This window comes from Oryx dammah, unplaced genomic scaffold, assembly GCF_014754425.2.
Source record: "Oryx dammah isolate SB20612 unplaced genomic scaffold, SCBI_Odam_1.1 HiC_scaffold_18, whole genome shotgun sequence".
NCBI classification, from domain to species: domain Eukaryota; kingdom Metazoa; phylum Chordata; class Mammalia; order Artiodactyla; family Bovidae; genus Oryx; species Oryx dammah.
The window spans coordinates 33,298,537-33,317,577 of NW_024070202.1; the positions used below are offsets into that span (position 1 = coordinate 33,298,537).

General features: G+C 37.4%; 1 protein-coding gene across 2 annotated transcripts in view; it reads right to left on the reverse strand.

Annotated features, from left to right (window-relative positions):
* RUNDC3B (RUN domain containing 3B) overlaps positions 1 to 19,041 on the reverse strand; it is a 171,218-nt gene that overhangs the window by 63,416 nt on the left and 88,761 nt on the right. For both annotated transcript variants that reach the window (XM_040260686.1, XM_040260685.1), the window contains exon 6: positions 18,681 to 18,761. In XM_040260686.1, the coding sequence (XP_040116620.1) occupies positions 18,681 to 18,761 (81 nt within the window). The remainder of the gene's footprint in view (positions 1 to 18,680; positions 18,762 to 19,041) is intronic.

The window sequence follows — 19,041 nt, forward strand, 5'->3', positions numbered from 1 at the left end:
CCAACCCAGGGATAGAACCCAGGTCTCCCACATTGTGGGCAGATGCTTTAACCTCTGAACCAGCCAGCCATGAAATTAAAAAAGACACTTACTCCTTGGAAGGAAAGTTATGACCAACCTAGACAGCATATTGAAAAGCAGAGATATTACTTTGCCAACAAAGGTTTGTCTAGTCAAGGCTATGGTTTTTCCAGTGGTCATGTATGGATGTGAGAGTTGGACTGTGAAGAAAGCTGAGCACTGAAGAATTGATGCTTTTGAACTGTGGTGTTGGAGAAGACTCTTGAGAGCCCCTTGGACTACAAGGAGATCCAACCAGTCCATCCTAAAGGAGATCAGTCCTGGGTGTTCTTTGGAAGGACTGATGCTAAAGCTGATGCTGGGAGGGATTGGGGCAGGAGGAGAAGGGGACGACAGAGGATGAGATGGCTGGATGGCATCACTGACTCGATGGACATGAGTTTTGAGTGAACTCTGAGAGTTGGTGATAGACAGGGAGGCCTGGCGTGCTGCAATTCATGGGGTCGCAAAGAGTTGGGACATGACTGAGTGACTGAACTGAACTGAACAGAAAAATTAAAATTAAAAAGATGGAAACACACCTGGAAAATATGAACCAAAGGAACTCAGAAATTATAATTTTATAAGTTAATATAGATATAATAGTAGAAAATACAAGGATCAAAGAAAGATATTCTATTTCTTTATCCTCCACAATCTGCATTTGCATCTGTTGGGTTCCTGAGACAGGTCAAAGCACACTGCAGAGTTGAATTAGAGACTGCTACATAAAAGTTCAACCCAGGTGATGTTCTTAGCTAATGATCTCAGAAACAAACCAATGACCAAACATGCCAAATGAAGTCCGCCTGTCACACCTGTGGCTCTGGGAAGCTGATAATAAAGTTTCAGTTTTGAAAAAAAGACAAGCAGAGCTCTTAAAACGATGGTATTTGACATTAAAAATTAAATAAATTAGCTAAAAAGCAGATAAACTTAAGAGAATTAGTAACGTTTAAGGTAGATACAAAGAAATTACAGTATTAAAGATTGTCAAAATGGTAAGAAAAAAAACTGCTGAAACAGGCTAGCAAGTACAGCATAATTATCCTTCCAGAAGGAGGGTAATATAAGCATATTTCGAGAAAACTAAAATTTAAGGGATTTACCAACAAATTCTCACTTAAAGAAACTTCCTAATGATTGTAATTTATGAAAAGGGAAACTGAGTTAAGAAGCACTAAGCAAAGAAAATAGTGAACTTGTGGGTAAACCTAAACAAACTGAATATAGAACACTAACAATAATGCCTAGTTTTATGGAGTTTTAAATAAACCAACAACAAACCTACGATTCTGGACAGTAACAGCATATGTCAAGAATGAGATGATTATAGAGTTAAAATAGTACAAGGTCCTCATTTATCTGGATAAGTGGTAAAGATATTAAATTTAGCCCTTTGTTAAGGTTTAGATATGCATAGAAAAACTAGTAAAAGTACCACCAGTTAAAAAAAAAAAAAAGCCTATAAAAGAAGCCTAGTAAAAGAAGAGTCAAAAAATTAAAAAGTATTAAGAAAAAAATGGGGGGAGAAAAATTAACCCCCCCCCCCCCCCAAAAAAAAAAGAATCATAATAAGAAGACAGAAAAAGTAGAAAAGAATGTAGGACAAACAGAAAGTAAAAATGTGTTGTGTGCTATGCTAAGTCACTTCAGTCGTGTCCAACTCTGCAACCCCATGGTGTCAGGAAGCATTTAACAGGAGGCTTCCTGTGTGCTGTTTTGGATCTGTCATGAATCCTCTGTCCCTTATTAATTCCTGAATATTCAGGAATTAAGTGGAGTAGCAAAATACTCCCGGGGTTTAGGAATACATGCATTTCCTTCCTTAGTTTTTCCATATGTGACAAGTAACTATTTACGCCCCTCTTCCTTTTTATGAACCATACGGTAAAAGTGATTTTTTACAACCCTCTCTTTGATATGGATCACCTTATGTTTTCCTTGATAATTTGTAAGTCTGGACTTTTCATTTTTATCTTTGCTGAAAATAGCTACCTTGTAAGACAGTATATATACTCACACGATGTTGAATAAAACACTTTGCTCCATCAGAGCTTGGGTCCCCGTGTCTCTCTCTCTCTCTCAGGCTAATTCTCTGGAGTGCAGAGGCTCACTGGGCTCACTCTCCTGCCCGGGCTTCTAAGACCCTCTCAAGAAGGCGCTCTGTGCCTTCACCCTCTCGACAGGGCGCCTGGTGCCTTCGTGAGCAGTGCAAGCCCCATACCAGGGGCTTTATTGGTTTTCTGCATAAACCAAGGAATATCAGCCTCTTTCTTTCTCCTTTACTTTCTTATCGTTGACTCCAGACACCAGGTTCCGGTCCATTAAAGAACCTCAACACCATGGACTGTAGCCTGCCAGGCTCCTCTGTCCATGGGATTCTCTAGGCATGAATACTGATGGGTTGCTGTGCCCTCTTCCAGGAGATCTTCCTGACCCAGGGATCGAACCTGCATCTCTTATATCTCTTGCATTGGCAGGTGGGTTCTTTACCACTAGCACCACCTGGGAAGCCCTAAGAAAGCAATAGAGTGGATATCAACCCAAAAATATCAGTAAATACCCTAAGCACCTCAGTTAAAACATAAAGCCCATTAGACTCAAGTTTTTAAACTCAAGAACTATTTTTAAAATGTGTGTGTGTGTATACTTTAAGAACACCAAGGCATGAAACATTAAATGAACTCTATTTTATCAGTTCTTACTGTACATTTTTTCACATATTAACACACCTGAAATCAGGGTACAACTTACAACTAATGACATATAACTACAGCTGTCAAACCAATTTCTCACATACTAAATGGAAGGTATGTCAGACTAAATATAGTTTTTTAAAAAAGACACTAGAAAAATATTAATCTAAACAAAACTGGTTAGACATACTAAGTAAACTTCAAGGAATTTTTTTAAATTACTACATATTACATCAGGATGAATGAAGAATTCTAAACCTGTATGCATCTGACAAGTTAGTTTTAAAAATATGCAGTAAAAATCAAAGGACCTCAATGAAAAACTGACAAATGAAATACCATAGTGAAGAACTTAATACATTTAAATAATTAAAAAGATGAAAAAAGGATAGGTGAGAAAGGACATAAAATACCATTAACAAGCATAATCTAATGAATATTGGACCCACTCACTGGAATACCACTGATGCTAGATTATTTCTCAATAAATTTCAAGGAACTATTATAATAACTATAATATTATGTAGACCTCATTCACTAATCATAACCCAAACAAAGGCACTGAAAATATCTGAAAATTAGAAATTATATGCCAAATAACCTTTGGTCAAATAATTATAATGGAAACTGTACTTTAAACAACAAAAATAAAAAATAACATCAAACTTTTAGGATGCAGCTGAAATAGTACTTCAAGGGATGTTTATAAGCCTTATTTACTCATAAGAAAAGAAGTAAATTTAAGTTTTGAGAAAGAAAAGATCATAAAAGCTCTCAACAAACTGGGCATAGGAAATATACTTCAACATAATACGGGTTATTTACATTGAGCCCACAGATAACACCATATTCAATGCTAAAAAGCTGAAAGCTTTTCTTCTAAGATTAGGAATAAAACAAGACTGTCCACTCTCATCACTTATATTCAACATTGGAAGTCCTAATGAGAGAGCAATTAGGCAAGAAAAGGAAATAAAAGGCATCCAAGTAAAAAAGGAAGATATACAACTGTCACTATTCACATATCACATATTATATATCAAAATCCTAAAGACTACCCAAAAAACTGGAACTAATAAACAAATTCAGTAAAGTTGAAGGATAAATACCAATATACAAAAATCTGTTGCATTTCCATATAATAATGATCAACTATCAGAAAGAGAAATTAAGAGAACAATGTCATTTTCAGTTGCATCAAAAAAGAATAAAATATCTACAAAAAATTTAACTATGAAGGTGGACGACCTGTACACTAAACACTATAAGATGTTGATGAAAAACTGCAGAAGACACTTAAATGGAAAGATAATTTTGTGTTCACAAATTGAAAGACTTAATATTGTTAAAATGTCCATACTACCTAAATCAATCTACATATTTAATGTGATGCCTACAAAAATTTCAATGCATTTATCACAGAAATAAAATGAACAATTTTAAAATTTGTATGGACATTCTGACTGATGTGAAGTGGTACCTCATTGTGGTTTTGATTTGCATTTCTCTAATAATGAGTGATGTTGAGCATCTTTTCATGTGTTTGTTAGCCATCTGTATGTCTTCTTTGGAGAAATGTCTATTTAGTTCTTTGGCCCATTTTTTGATTGGGTCGTTTATTTTTCTGGAATTGAGCTGCAGGAGTTGCTTGTATATTTTTGAGATTAGTTGTTTATCAGATGCTTCATTTGCTATTATTTTCTCCCATTCGGAAGGCTGTCTTTTCACTTTGCTTATATTTTCCTTTGTTGTGAAGAAGCTTTTAATTTTAATTAGGTCCCATTTGTTTATTTTTGCTTTTATTTCCAGAATTCTGGGAGGTGGATCATAGAGGATCCTGCTGTGGTTTATGTCAGAGAGTGTTTTGCCTATGTTCTCCTCTAGGAGTTTTATAGTTTCTGGTCTTACATTTAGATCTTTAATCCATTTTGAGTTTATCTTTGTGTGCGGTGTTAGAAAGTGATCTAGTTTCATTCTTTTACAAGTGGTTGACCAGTTTTCCCAGCACCACTTGTTAAAGAGATTGTCTTTACTCCATTGTATATTCTTGCCTCCTTTGTCAAAGATAAGGTGTCCATATGTGTGTGGATTTATTTCTGGGCTTTCTATTTTGTTCCATTGATCTATATTTCTGTCTTTGTGCCAATACCATACTGTCTTGATGACTGTGGCTTTGTAGTAGAGCCTGAAGTCAGGCAAGTTGATTCCTCCAGTTCCATTCTTCTTTCTCAAGATTGCTTTGGCTATTCGAGGTTTTTTGTATCTCCATACAAATCTTGAAATTATTTGTTCTAGTTCTGTGAAAAATATCACTGGTAGCTTGATAGGGATTGCACTGAATTTGTAAATTGCTTTGGGTAGTATACTCATTTTCACTATATTGATTCTTCCGAGACCCCAGAAATAAACCCATGTATATATTTATGACAAAGGAGTTAAGAACATACAATGGGGAAAGATAGTTTTTCCAACAAATGGTGCTGAGAAAACTAGTCAGCCACACACAAAGAATGAAACTAGACCTTATATCTTATACCATATGCATATAGTATATCTTGTATTGTATACCATATGTGTATCTTATACCATATGCAAAAATCAATTCTGAATTGATTAAAGATTTGAATACAAGACCCAAAACTGTAAAAATTCTAGAAGAAAACAGAGTGGGTTTTGTGTCACAGTGGGTTTTTTTACATCAATACTGACAATGATTTTTGGATTTGACAGACACACACACAGTCAAAAAAAAAAAAAAGCAAAAGCAAAAACTAAGAAGTGGGCCTACATCAGACTAAAAGTCTCCTGCATAGCAAAGGAAGCCAGTGATAGAATGAAAAGGCAACCTTCTGAAAGGGAAGAAATATTTGCAAATTATATATCTGATAAGGAGTTAATATCCAAGAGAACTCAACTGCAAAAAAAAAAACAGAAAACAAAAAAACCAATGTGACTGAAAAATAGGAAAGGAATGGAGTGAATATTTTTCCAAAAAAGACATAGAAAGACATACAGTCAACAGGTACATGAAAAGGTACTCAACATCACTTATCATCAGGAAAATGAAAATCAAAATCACAAGATATCACTTAACATCTATCAGAACGCATGCATGCATGCATGCATGCAAAGTCGTTTCAGTCATGTCCAGCTCTTTGGGACCCCATGGACTGTAGCCTGCCAGGTTCCTCTGTCCATGGGATTCTCCAGGCAAGAATACTGGAGTGAGTTGCCATTTCCTTCTCCAGAGGATCTTCCCCATCTAAGGATCAAACCTGCACCTCTTAAGTCTCCTAAATTGGCAGGCAGGTTCTTTACCACTAGTGCTATCTGTCAAGAATGGCCATCTTAAAAAAAAAAAAAGAATGGCTATAATCAAAAAGATAAGTGAGGACAAGGAGGTGGATGTGGAGAAAAGGGAACCTGTGTCAACTGATTATGGAAAATCAATTGGATTTTTTGGAAAACAGTAGGAAGGTTCCTGAAAAAAACTGAAAATAGAACTACTGTATGGTCCAGCAATCCCACTTGTAGGTATGTATCAAAAGGAAATAAAAGCAGAATCTTGAAGAGCTATCATACTCTTCTTTATTGAAGTGTAAGGAATCAATATATGGATGGGACCTAAGTGTCCATCAGCAGATGAATGGATAGAGAAGATGTGGTGTGTACATACATACAGTGGAATCCTGTTCAGCCACAAGAGGCTAGGAAATCCTGCCACTGGCAGCAACATGAAGAATCTTGAGGACGTTATACTAAGTGAGGTAAGTCAAAGACAAATATTGAAGGTTATCACTTACATGTGAAATCTTAAAAGTAAAACTTATAAAAATAGTGAGTAGAAAAGTGGCTCCCAGAGGGTAGTGAAGACTAGGGAGAGGTTGGCAAAAGGGTACGAACTTTCAGCTGTAAGATTAATAAAGTCTGAGGATCTAATGTTAAACATAGTGATAATAGTTGATAACACTACTGAGTAACTGAAATTGGTTACAAAAGTAGAACTTAAATGTTCTCCCACACACATAAAAGGTTAAATATGTGAGATGATGGATATGTTAGTTAATGACATGGGGAAAATCCTTCCACAAGGTGTACATTATCAGAGGTAGAAAGAATGTATTCAGTTGTGTCTGACTTTTTGTGATCCCATGGACTATAGCCTGCCAGGCTCCTCTTCCATGGGGCTTCCAGGCAAGAATATTGGACTGGGTTGCCATTTCCTTCTCCAGGGGATCTTCCCAATCCCAGGGATGGCAGGTGGATTCTTTACCACTGAGCTATCTGGGAAGCCATATATTATCAAAATACGGTATCAAATCATCATGATGTATACTTTAAATAACTTAAAATTACCTGTCAATATCTCAATAGACCTTATTTTATAAAAAGGTAAGAAAAGACCATCACAAACCCAAAGAAGGTAAAACAAAATATTATATAATAACAACATAAATAATATATAATCTATAACCACCCAAGAGTAGAAAGGAAGAACTGATAATAAGGAAGTTCCTTGTGAGGACAAGGAGGAAAATAAATACTAACTATATGGATCCACTGTGGAAAATTCTGAAAGAGATGGGAATACCAGACCACCTGACTTGCCTCTTGAGAAACATATATGCAGGTCAGGAAGCAACAGTTAGAACTGGACATGGAACAACAGACTGGTTCCAAATAGGAAAAGGAGTACATCAAGGCTGTATATTGTCACCCTGCTTATTTAACTTCTATGCAGAGTACATCATGAGAAACGCTGGGCTGGATGAAGCACAAGCTGGAATCAAGATTGCCAGGAGAAATATCAGTAACCTCAGATATGCAGATGACACCACCCTTATGGCAGAAAGTGAAGAGGAACTCAAAAGCCTCTTGATGAAAGTGAAAGAGGAGAGTGAAAAAGCTGGCTAAAAGCTCAACATTCAGAAAATGAAGATCATGGCATCTGGTCCCATCACTTCATGGGAAATAGATGGGGAAACAGTGGAAACAGTGTCAGACTTTATTTTGGGGGGGCTCCAAAATCACTGCAGATGGTGACTGCAGCCATGAAATTAAAAGACGCTTACTCCTTGGAAGGAAAGTTATAACCACCCTAGATAGCATATTAAAAAGCAGAGATGTTACTTTGCCAACAAAGGTCCATCTAGTCAAGGCTACGGTTTTTCTAGTGGTCATGTATGGCTGTGAGAGTTGGACTGTGATAAAGCTGAGGGCCAAAGAATTGATGCTTTTGAACTGTGGTGTTAGAGAAGACTCTTGAGAGTCCCTTGGACTGCAAGGAGATCCAACCAGTCTGTCCTAACGGAGATCAGTCCTGGGTGTTCATTGGCAGGACTGATGCTGAAGCTGAAACTCCAATACTTTGGCCACCTGATGTGAAGAGTTGACTCACTGGAAAATACCCTAATGCTGGGAGGGATTGGGGGCAGGAGGAGAAGGGGACGACAGAGGATGAGATGGCTGGATGGCACCACTAACTCGATGGACGTGAGTCTGGGTAAACTCTGGGAGTTGGTGGTGGACAGGGAGGCCTGGTGTGCTGCGATTCATGGGGTCACAAAGAGTCAGACACGACTGAGCGACTGAACTGAACTGACTGACTGATAGGGATCCAAGGAACTGTATGAACACTTCATGGTACCTCATTAGTCCTCATGATAACCCCATGAAGTATTGCTGCACTATCTAATAAGTTCATTCAACAAAGGAAGAAAATGAGAATAAGAGATGAAAAATAGTTGCTTGAGGCCACCTCAGTCAGGGGAACTGGTATCACTCTTTTAGGGAGAATGTTCCGTGCAGGCTTCCTGACTATGATGGTACTAAGCAGAGTCTTAGAGAAGATGAGCGAAGTAGCCATGCAAATACCTTGAGAGTGACTGTGTTCCTAGTAGAGAAAACAGAAAGATGTATATGTGGGCTGGGTGTGCTCAAGGAATAACAAGGGGGCCAGTGTCACTGAAGCACAGTGAGTAAGAAGGCAGGGAATAGGGCGTGAGGTCACAGAGGAACTGGAGGCCAGGTAAACTTGGGAACTTTGTCTTTCACTTTGAGTCAGAAGGAAAGCAACTACTGGAAAGTTTTGAACAGAAGAATGAAATTCTTTGACATATTCCTAAAGGATCACTCCGGCTGTTCTATGGAGAAAAAATGACCGGAGTCAGAGGTGAAGACTCTTGCAAATCTCCATATTTAAGTTTAGGAGGTGATAGTGGTGGTGCAAAATTTACTGACGGATTATGGAAGAGAGAATTCAACACTCACCCCAAAGTTTTTGAGCATAAGCAACTGGCATGCTAGAACTACCATCCTAGGGATGGCAAAGACTAAAGCAAGATGTGAGTTTTTTTCAGAGGTGGCGGTGGTGGGATTAGGAGTTATTTATTGTACATGCTTCATCTGAGGTGCTTATTACACATCCAGGTGGAGATGTCAAGTTGGCAGCTGTGTGTATGAGTCCAGAGTTCAGAGTAGTGTTCTAGGCAGAAGCATACATATGGGAAAGAGCAGTATAGTGTTTAAAGCCATGAAACTGGATGCAACTACTTACTGTAGACAGAGAATACAATTCAGAACTGAGCTTGGAAACAGTCCAACATTTAGAGGTTGGGGAAGTGAAGAAAGCAGTGAGAGAGAGTAAGAAGGAGCAAACAGGAGGAAAAGTAGTAAAGTGCTAAGAGGAGGAGTTGTGTGTATCCAACACTGCTCAAAGGTCAAGTAAGGTAAGGAAACTGACCTCTGGCTTTGGCAAGGAGACATTCCTGCTGACTATGAAAAGAGTAGTTTCAGTGGTAGGTATTAAAAGCTCATTTGACTAGTTCAAGAGAAGTGAAAGTGTTAGTTGCTCAGTCGTGTCTGACTCTTTGCACCCCATGGACTGTGGCCCTCCAGGCTTCTCTGTCTGTGGGACTCTGCAGCCAAGAATACTAGAGTGGGTTGCCAGTCCCTTTTTCATGGGATCTTTCCAACCCAGGGATCAAACCTGGGTCTCCTGCATTGCAGGCAGATTCTTTACCATCTGAGCCATCAAGAGAGAAAGGAGGAAAAAAAAAAAAAAAAGGAGGCACAGTTCTGTCATAAAAGAAAGGGTACTAAAGAATAGCTTAGAAGTGTTGAATGTGGGGTTGGGAAAATTTCTTGGTTCCCTTTTTTAAGAAGGGAAAAATAACCACATGCTTAAACGTTATGACGTGCAGGAAGATCTAGAAAAAGGAAGGTTAATGGAAAAGGACAACTGCCAGAGCTAAGACCGAACAGAAGAGAGATGATGGGGTGCAGTACACAGGGCAAAAGACTGGCCTTTGGTAGAAAAATGCTTAGCTTATCCCTTCTAAGAGGGGAAAAGGCAGGGTCAAGAGGTCCAGGAAGGACTGTTTCCAAGACCCCCCTGAGAGAGCAGAGTCCATGGAAGTGCAAGTCTCTTACATGGCCAAATCCTGTATACATTTGATCCACAGTTGGTTGATTCACAGATGTGGACCCTGCAGATATGGACAGCCAACTATATATGAAAAGCCACAGCTAAACTATATAAGAAAAGCAATTTAACAGCATACTTGATCATTTACAATCTTTTAAACTCAGCAATTCTGTCTGTAGAAATTTGCATCTTTAGGAAATAATCATTTTAAATATAAATACTTAACTATAAACATTCATGTCAATGTATGGCAAAACCAATACAGAATTGTAAAGTAAAATAAAAAATAAATAAACAAAAAAAAAGTGAAAAACTGAAGGCATTATAAAAGACCAACAGATTTTTGGATCGTAGACATTCTGACTGGTGTGAAGTGGTATCTCATTGTGGTTTTGATTTGCATTTCTCTAATAATGAGTGATGTTGAGCATCTTTTCATGTGTTTGTTAGCCATCCGTATGTCTTCTTTGGAGAAATGTCTATTTAGTTCTTTGGCCCATTTTTTGATTGGGTCGTTTATTTTTCTGGAATTGAGTTTCAGGAGTTGCTTGTATATTTTTGAGATTAGTTGTTTGTCAGTTGCTTCATTTGCTATTATTTTCTCCCATTCGGAAGGCTGTCTTTTCACTTTGCTTATGTTTTCCTTTGTTGTGCAGAAGCTTTTAATTTTGATTAGATCCCATTTGTTTATTTTTGCTTTTATTTCCAGAATTCTGGGAGGTGGATCATAGAGGATCCTGCTGTGGTTTATGTCGGAGAGTGTTTTGCCTATGTTCTCCTCTAAGAGTTTTATAGTTTCTGGTCTTACATTTAGATCTTTAATCCATTTTGAGTTTATCTTTGTGTGCGGTGTTAGAAAGTGATCTAGTTTCATTCTTTTACAAGTGGTTGACCAGTTTTCCCAGCACGCAAACTAGTACAGCCACTATGGAGAACAGTGTGGAGATTCCTTAAAAAATTGCAAATAGAACTGCCTTATGACCCAGCAATCCCACTGTTGGGCATACACACGGAGGAAACCAGAATTGAAAGAGACACATGTACCCCAATGTTCATCGCAGCACTGTTTATAATAGCCAGGACATGGAAACAACCTAGATGTCCATCAGCAGATGAATGGATAAGAAAGCTGTGGTACATATACACAATGGAGTATTACTCAGCCATTAAAAAGAATACATTTGAATCAGTTCTGATGAGATGGATGAAACTAGAGCCGATTATACAGAGTGAAGTAAACCAGAAAGAAAAACACCAATACAGTATACTAACACATATATATGGAATTTAGAAAGATGGCAATGATGACCCTGTATGCAGGACAGCAAAAAAGACACAGATGTGTATAGCGGACTTTTGGACTCAGAGGGAGAGGGAGAGGGTGTGATGATTTGGGAGAATGGTATTGAAACATGTATAATATCATGTAAGAATCGAATTGCCAGTCTATGTCTGATGCAGGATATGGCACGCTTGGGGCTGATACGCGGGGATGACCCAGAGAGATGTTGTGGGGAAGGGGGTGGGAGGGGGGTTCATGTTTGGGAACGCATGTACACCTGTGGTGGATTCATGTCAATCTATGCCAAAACCAATACAGAATTGTAAAGTAAAAATTAAAATAAATAAATTAATTAAATAATTTTAAAAAAAATAAAAAAAAATAAAAGACCAACAATCATCAGCTACTGCTAGACTTTTTTGGCCTAAAATCCATTTAAGAAAAGATCTTTAAAGTTATATCAAGCAGTAACTCAGAAAAATTTATATCTTATCACTGATAGACAATTTAAAACTTAATTAAACCTATTTTAAATATGAAATATATTTTAGGATGTTTTCCATTAACATATTTCACATATTTAGCTTCAGAAGCATAAAACTCTATTTTAAAAGAATAACTAATATTTTTAAAGTTCAACTTGACCAGCAATCAAGTAAATGCAAACCAAAAACAACAACAGCATATTTTTTATTTAGAGCATTAGCCACACCTTTAAGACTTAATTGTAAATGACAGAGGTAGGCTCTGTCACATATTGCTGATAGGATCTAAACTGGTACAGCCTATCTGGTGGGCAGTTTGACAGCAAGCTTGAAAAGTTTTAACAACATATATACTATTTATCCAAGAAATTCTACTTCAAGGTTTTAACCTAAAGAAATAATGATGGTTCTGCATAAAAAGATGTAGTGCAAGGCCATTAACTGCAATACTATACAAGACAAGGAACTGAACACACTTCAAAAGTCGAACAATAACTGAGTTAACACACTATAAAAAGAATGAAATTCTATTCATGTTAGGAAACGATGCAATAGAATGATGGCTAAGAACATCGAAAAGTGTTCATTATATAGTATTAAGGGAAACAGATACATGTATATCACAATTCCATTTTAATCAAAGAAAAAATATTTCTATGCACAGAAAAGGCTGAAAGTGATCCGTCAAAATGTTAACAATGCTAGTGGCTGCTCTGTAAACATAAGATTGTGAGTGACTTAAGCTTTCTTCTACTTTCTACCTTTCTGTATTTTCTAATTATTCTATAATAAATACCTACTTTACAAATAAGTTAAAAACAGTAATATGGGGAAGAATAGACTCTTATACCAGAACCTGGAATGTCAGGTCCATGAATCAAGGGAAATTGGAAGTGGTCAAACAGGAGTGTAAGAGTGAACATCGACATTTTAGGAATCAGAGAACTAAAATGGACTGAAATGGCTGTATTTAACTCAGATGACCATTATATCTACTATTGTGGGCAAGAATTCCTTAGAAGAAATGGAGTAGCTATCACAGACAACAAAAGAGTCTGAAATGCAGTACTTGGATGCAATCTCAAAAACAGAATGATCTCTGTTCATTTCCAAGGCAAACCATTCAATATCACAGTAATCCAAGTCTATGCCCCAACCAGAAAAGCTGAAGAAGCTGAAATTGAATGGTTCTATGAAGACCTACAAGACCTTCCAGAACTAACACCCAAAAAAGAAGTTCTTTTCATTACAGGGGACTGGAATGCAAAAGTAGGAAGTCAAAAGATCCCTGGAGTAACAGGCAAATTTGGCCTTGGAGTACAGAATGAAGCAGGGCAAAAGCTAATAGAGTTTTGCCAAGAGAACACACTGATCATAGCAAACACCCTCTTCCAACAGTACAAGAGAAGACTCTAGACATGGACATCACCAAATGGTCAATACCGAAATCAGACTGATTATATTCTTTGTCAAAATCAGACTGATTATATTCTTTGCAGCCAAAGATGGAGAAGCTCTATACAGTCAGCAAAAACAAGACCAGGAGCTAACTGTGGCTCAGATCATGAACTCCTTATTGCCAAGTTCAGACTTAAATTGAAGAAAGTAGGGCAAACCACTAGATCATTCAGGTATGACCTAAATCAAATGTCTTACGATTATACAGTAGAAGTGAGAAATAGATTCAAGGGATTAGATTTGATAGACAGAGTGCCTGAGGAACGATGGACAGAGGTTTGTGACATGTACAGGAGGCAGTGATCAAGACCATCCTCAAGAAAAAGAAAGGCAAAAAGGCAAAATGGCTGTCTGAGAAGGCCTTACAAATAGCTGAGAAAAGAAGAGATGTGAAAGGCAAAGGAGAAAAGGAAAGATATTCCCATTTGAAGGCAGAGTTCCAAAGAATAGCAAGCAGAGATAAGAAAGCCTTCCTCAGTGATCAATGCAAAGAAATAGAGGAAAACAATAGAATGGGAAAGACTAGAGATCTCTTCAAGAAAATTAGAGATATCAAGGGAACATTTCATGCAAAGATAAATATAATAAAGGACAGAAATGGTATGGATCTAATAGAAGCAGAAGACATTAAGAAGAGGTGGCAAGAATACACAGAAGAACTGTACAAAAAAGATCTTCATGACCCAGATAATCACAATGGTGTAATCACTCACCTAGAGCCAGTCATCCTGGAACGTGAAGTCAAGTGGGCCTTAGGAATCATCACTATGAACAAAGCTAGTGGAGGTGATGGAATACCAGTTGAGCTATTTCAAATCCTAAAAGATGATGCTTGAAAGTGCTGCACTCAATATGTCAGCAAATTTGGAAAACTCAGCAGTGGCCGAGGGCTGGAAAAGGTCAGTTTTCATTCCAACCCAAAGAAAGGCAATGCCAAAGGATGCTCAAACTACTACACAATTGCACTCATCTCACAGGCTAGCAAAGTAATGCTCAAAATTCTCCAAGCCAAGCTTCAGCAATACGTGAACCGTGAAATTCCAGATGTTCAAGCTGAATTTAGAAAAGGCAGAGGAACCAGAGACCAAATTGCTAATCCACTGGATCATCAAAAAACCAGGAGGGTTCCAGAAAATATCTACTTCTGCTTTACTGACTATGCCAAAGACTTTGACTGTGTGGATCACAACAAACTGTGGGAAGTTCTTAAAGGGATGGGAATACCAGACCACCTGACTTGCCTCCTGAGAAATCTGCATGCATGTCAAGAAGCAACAGTTAGAACTGGACATGGAACAACAGACTGGTTCCAAATAGGAAAAGGAGTATGTCAAGGCTGTATATTGTCACCCTGCATATTTAACTTCTATGCAGAGTACATCATGAGAAATGCTGGGCTGGATGAAGCATTAAGCTGGAATCAAGATTGTCGGGAGAAATATCAATAAGCTCAGATATGCAGATGACACCACCCTTATGGCAGAAAGCAAAGAAAAACTAAAGAGCCTCTTGATGAAAGTGAAAGAGGAGAGTAAAAAGGTTGGCTTAAAGCTCAACATTCAGAAAACAGATCATGGCATCTGGTCCCATCACTTCATGGCAAATAGATGAAGAAACAGTGGAAACAGTGGCAGACTTTTTTTGGGGCTCCAAAATCACAGCTGATGGTGACTGCAGCCATGAAATAAAAAGACACTTACTCCTTGGAAGAAAAGTTATCACCAACCTAGACAGCATGTTAAAAAGCAGAGATATTTTGCCAACAAAGGTCCATCTAGTCAAAGCTATGGTTTTTCCAGTAGTCATGTATGGATATGAGAGTTGGACTATAAAGAAAGCTGAGTGCCAAAGAATTAACGCTTTTGAACTGTGGTGTTGGAGACTTTTGAGAGTCCCTTGGACTGCAAGGAGATCCAACCAGTCCATTCTAAAGGAAATCAGTCCTGAATATTCCATGGAAGGACTGATGTTGAAGCTGAAACTCCAATCCTTTGGCCACTGATGTGAAGAACTGACTCATTTGAAAAGACCTTGATGCTAGGAAAGATTGAAGGCAGGAGGAGAAGGGGACAACAGAGGGTGAGATGCTTGGATGGCATCACCGACTCAATGGACATGAGTTTGAGTAAACACCAGGAGTTTGTGATGGACAAGGAAGCCTGGCTTGCTGCAGTCCATGGGGTCACAGAGTCGAACATGACTGAGCGACTAAACTAAACTGAGACTCTTATAATTAGGCATCAAATAGAATTTTTAAAACTGTGTCTAATACAGGTACATTCGGGTGGAAGTCATTCAATTTTTAAAATATTGGCTCTTTATGACTATTAGGATAGTTTAAATCTTTCTAAAAAGAAAACCTCCATGGTCAGTAATGCTAGCTGGGTTATGACTAGGTTGAATTGATTATTTCTCTTCTTGTTCTTGTATCCTTTATATAACAAGATGGCAGGAGTCCTCTGTTATATAATGACTACAAAGGAATAAATATGTATTTGGATTACTGCATAGAAAGAGGAAATTGCGAAAAAAACTGGACAAATGGTGACTAAGCAGCTGGAGACACAGAAATACACATCATTAAATTCATTCTGAGGGTACCAGGTGAGAAGGTTCCATGACTTCATCTTTTTAAAAGCACTGTAATAATCACTACCTTCTCTTATTTAAGAAGAAAGGAAATTTTGCATTTATGATTATCTTCATATTTTAATTTAAATTTCCTAGATCACTAAAAACTGCCTTTCTATCTGCACACTGATGACCAAACTCCTGTCTCCGAACAGTCATTTTGCTCTCTAATTTCAGATCTGTGGCCCACTCTGCACATATCTGCTGTGTCTGTGGACAGGCTACTTAACCTCTCTGTGTTTCAGTTCTTCACTTAAAAATAAGGACAGTGGTGCCCACCTCACTGATTTTTGAGATTAATGAGTTAACAGAAGTAAAGCACTTAACACATAAAGTAAAGCACTTTACTTAAGTGCTTAAGTAAAGCACTTAAGCACTGATAAACATCCAATAAATAGTATTACTCATATTTACTAGTATTATTTTGAACTGTTAGTTATCTCCACAAAGTGTCCTATAATCCAATAAATCCCCAAACGGTGATCATTTTATGCCTGCATCTTGTTTCTTTTCTAGATCTAATGTAACAGAATTATCCGTTTCCCAAGGGATCCTAACTTAAGTTAGAAATCTTTGTACCACAATACTCTATTCCTCCTTCTCCTTCATCATCTAAAAAATCTTCACACTCCTAGATCTAAAATCATAGTGACTTCTCTTACTAGACAGTGATTATTTTGGGTACAGGGATTGTATACCTTTACAGAAGTTTACAGAGTTCCTATACTCTTGACATCTAGGAAGAAACCTAGGAAAGTTTTTTTCCTGCCTTCAGTTCAGTTCAATTGCTCAGTCGTGTTTGACTCTTTGCGACCCCATGACTGCAGCATGCCAGGCCTCCCTGTCCATCAACAACTCTCGGCAATTAATCAAACTCATGTCCATTGAGTCAGTGATGCCATCCAACCATCTCATCCTCTGTCATCCCCTTCTCCTCTTGCCTTCAATCTTTCCCAGCATCAGGGTCTTTTCCAATGAGTCAGCTCTTCGCATCAGGTGGCCAAAGTATTGGAGTTTCAGCTTCAACATCAGTCCTTCCAATGAATATTCAGGACTGGTCTCCAGGATGGACTGGTTGGATCTCCTTGCAGTCCGAGGGACCCTCAAGAATCTTCTCCAACACCACAGTTCAAAAGCATTAATTCTTTGGCACTCAGCTTTCTTTATAGTCCAACTCTCACATCCATACATGACTACTGGAAAAACATTGCCTTGACTAGACGGACCTTTGTTGGCAAAGTAACGACTCTGCTTTTTAATATGCTGTCTAGGTTGATGATAACTTTTCTTCCAAGGAGTAAGCGTCTTTTAATTTCCATGGCTGCAGTCACAATCTGCAGTGATTCTGGAGCCCCAAAAAATAAAGTCTGCCACTGTTTCCACTGTTTCTTCATCTATTTGCCATGAAGTGATGGGACCAGATGCCATGATCTCCGTTTTCTGAATGTTGAGCTTTAAGCCAACTTTTTCACTCTCCTCTTTCACTTTCATCAAGAGGCTCCTTAGTTCTTCACTTTCTGCCATAAGGGTGGTGTCATCTGCATATCTAAGCTTATTGATATTTCTCCCGACAATCTTGATTCCAGCTTAATGCTTCATCCAGTCCAGCATTTCTCATGATGTACTCCGCACAGAAGTTAAATAAGCAGGGTGACAATATACAGCCTTGACATACTCCTTTTCCTATTTGGAACCAGTCTGTTGTTCCATGTCCAGTTCTAACTGTTGCTTCCTGACTTGCATACAGATTTCTCAAGAGGTCGGTCAGGTGGTCTGGTATTCCCATCTCTTGAAGAATTTTCCACAGTTTGTTGTGATCCACACAGTCAAAGGCTTTGGCATAGTCAATAAAGCAGAAATAAATGTTTTTCTGGAACTCTCTTGTTTTTTCAAATATTCAGCGGATGCTGGCAATTTGATCTCTGGTTCCTCTGCCTTTCCTGCCTTAGCACTCAATAAATGCATCTTCTGTGTATGTATACACATACATCTATTACTTACAGACATATATTACTCACTCTCCCTTACAGTTTTTGCCTGATCATAACATTTCAGAAGTATATAATTATTTAGGAAATAAATTATGAAAGCAGATCTTAAGAAAAGTTTTAGATTTCATCTGATTAATTTTTAATACTGATGAGATTGTGGGAAACCTCTAACTCTCACACCATGTTGGTAGTAGGATAAATTGATACAACTCTAAGAATAGACTTTAAGAGTCACAAAATTTTTCATTGTACTTACCTAAATAACTCTATAAATTCACAAAAGAAACAAAATAGAATTATTTGCACAAAAATGTTCATTATTATTTTAATTTTAATGGAGATAACATGAAAACCAATCTAAGTAATGAATTATAGTTTTGAAATCTCAATGGACTAGTATAGAGCTATTAAGGTTATTATATTAATACAGAAGTAAAAATAGATGCTGTTTTTAAAACCTATATTTATGCCACGGTTATAATTATATAAAAACTATATATATGTGTACTAAAAATACAACTGGAATTTATATTTTTGAATGATTTCTGGTACGAAAAAAATAAATGTTCTATAAAAGGTAATTTTAATCGGATGAATATATTATATAAAACATTCAACTATAAATTAAGATTACAAAATATCAAATACCTTTGGGTAAACCTCAAATATGGTATATAGTCTATTACAGCAGGAAGGTTGCCATCCAATCTTTCTCCCTTTAGGCAGAAGCTAAGACAACAGACAATAAATATATTAATACATAAAAATTTAAATTGCAGTGTTATAAACAATCTCTTGATAGAAACATTTGTTTCATCAATGATAAAAAGATGAATTTTTTATTTGTAATTTAAATGTGGCTTGTTATAACCACCTCAATAAAGACAATTCTACCTTCAATATCAAGGGCTTACAAAAATGATTAACACTATTACATACACACATCATGCAAAAGTAAAGTTTACTGAGAAATCTGTACAAATACTATTTATATAGTTCATTTTATCTT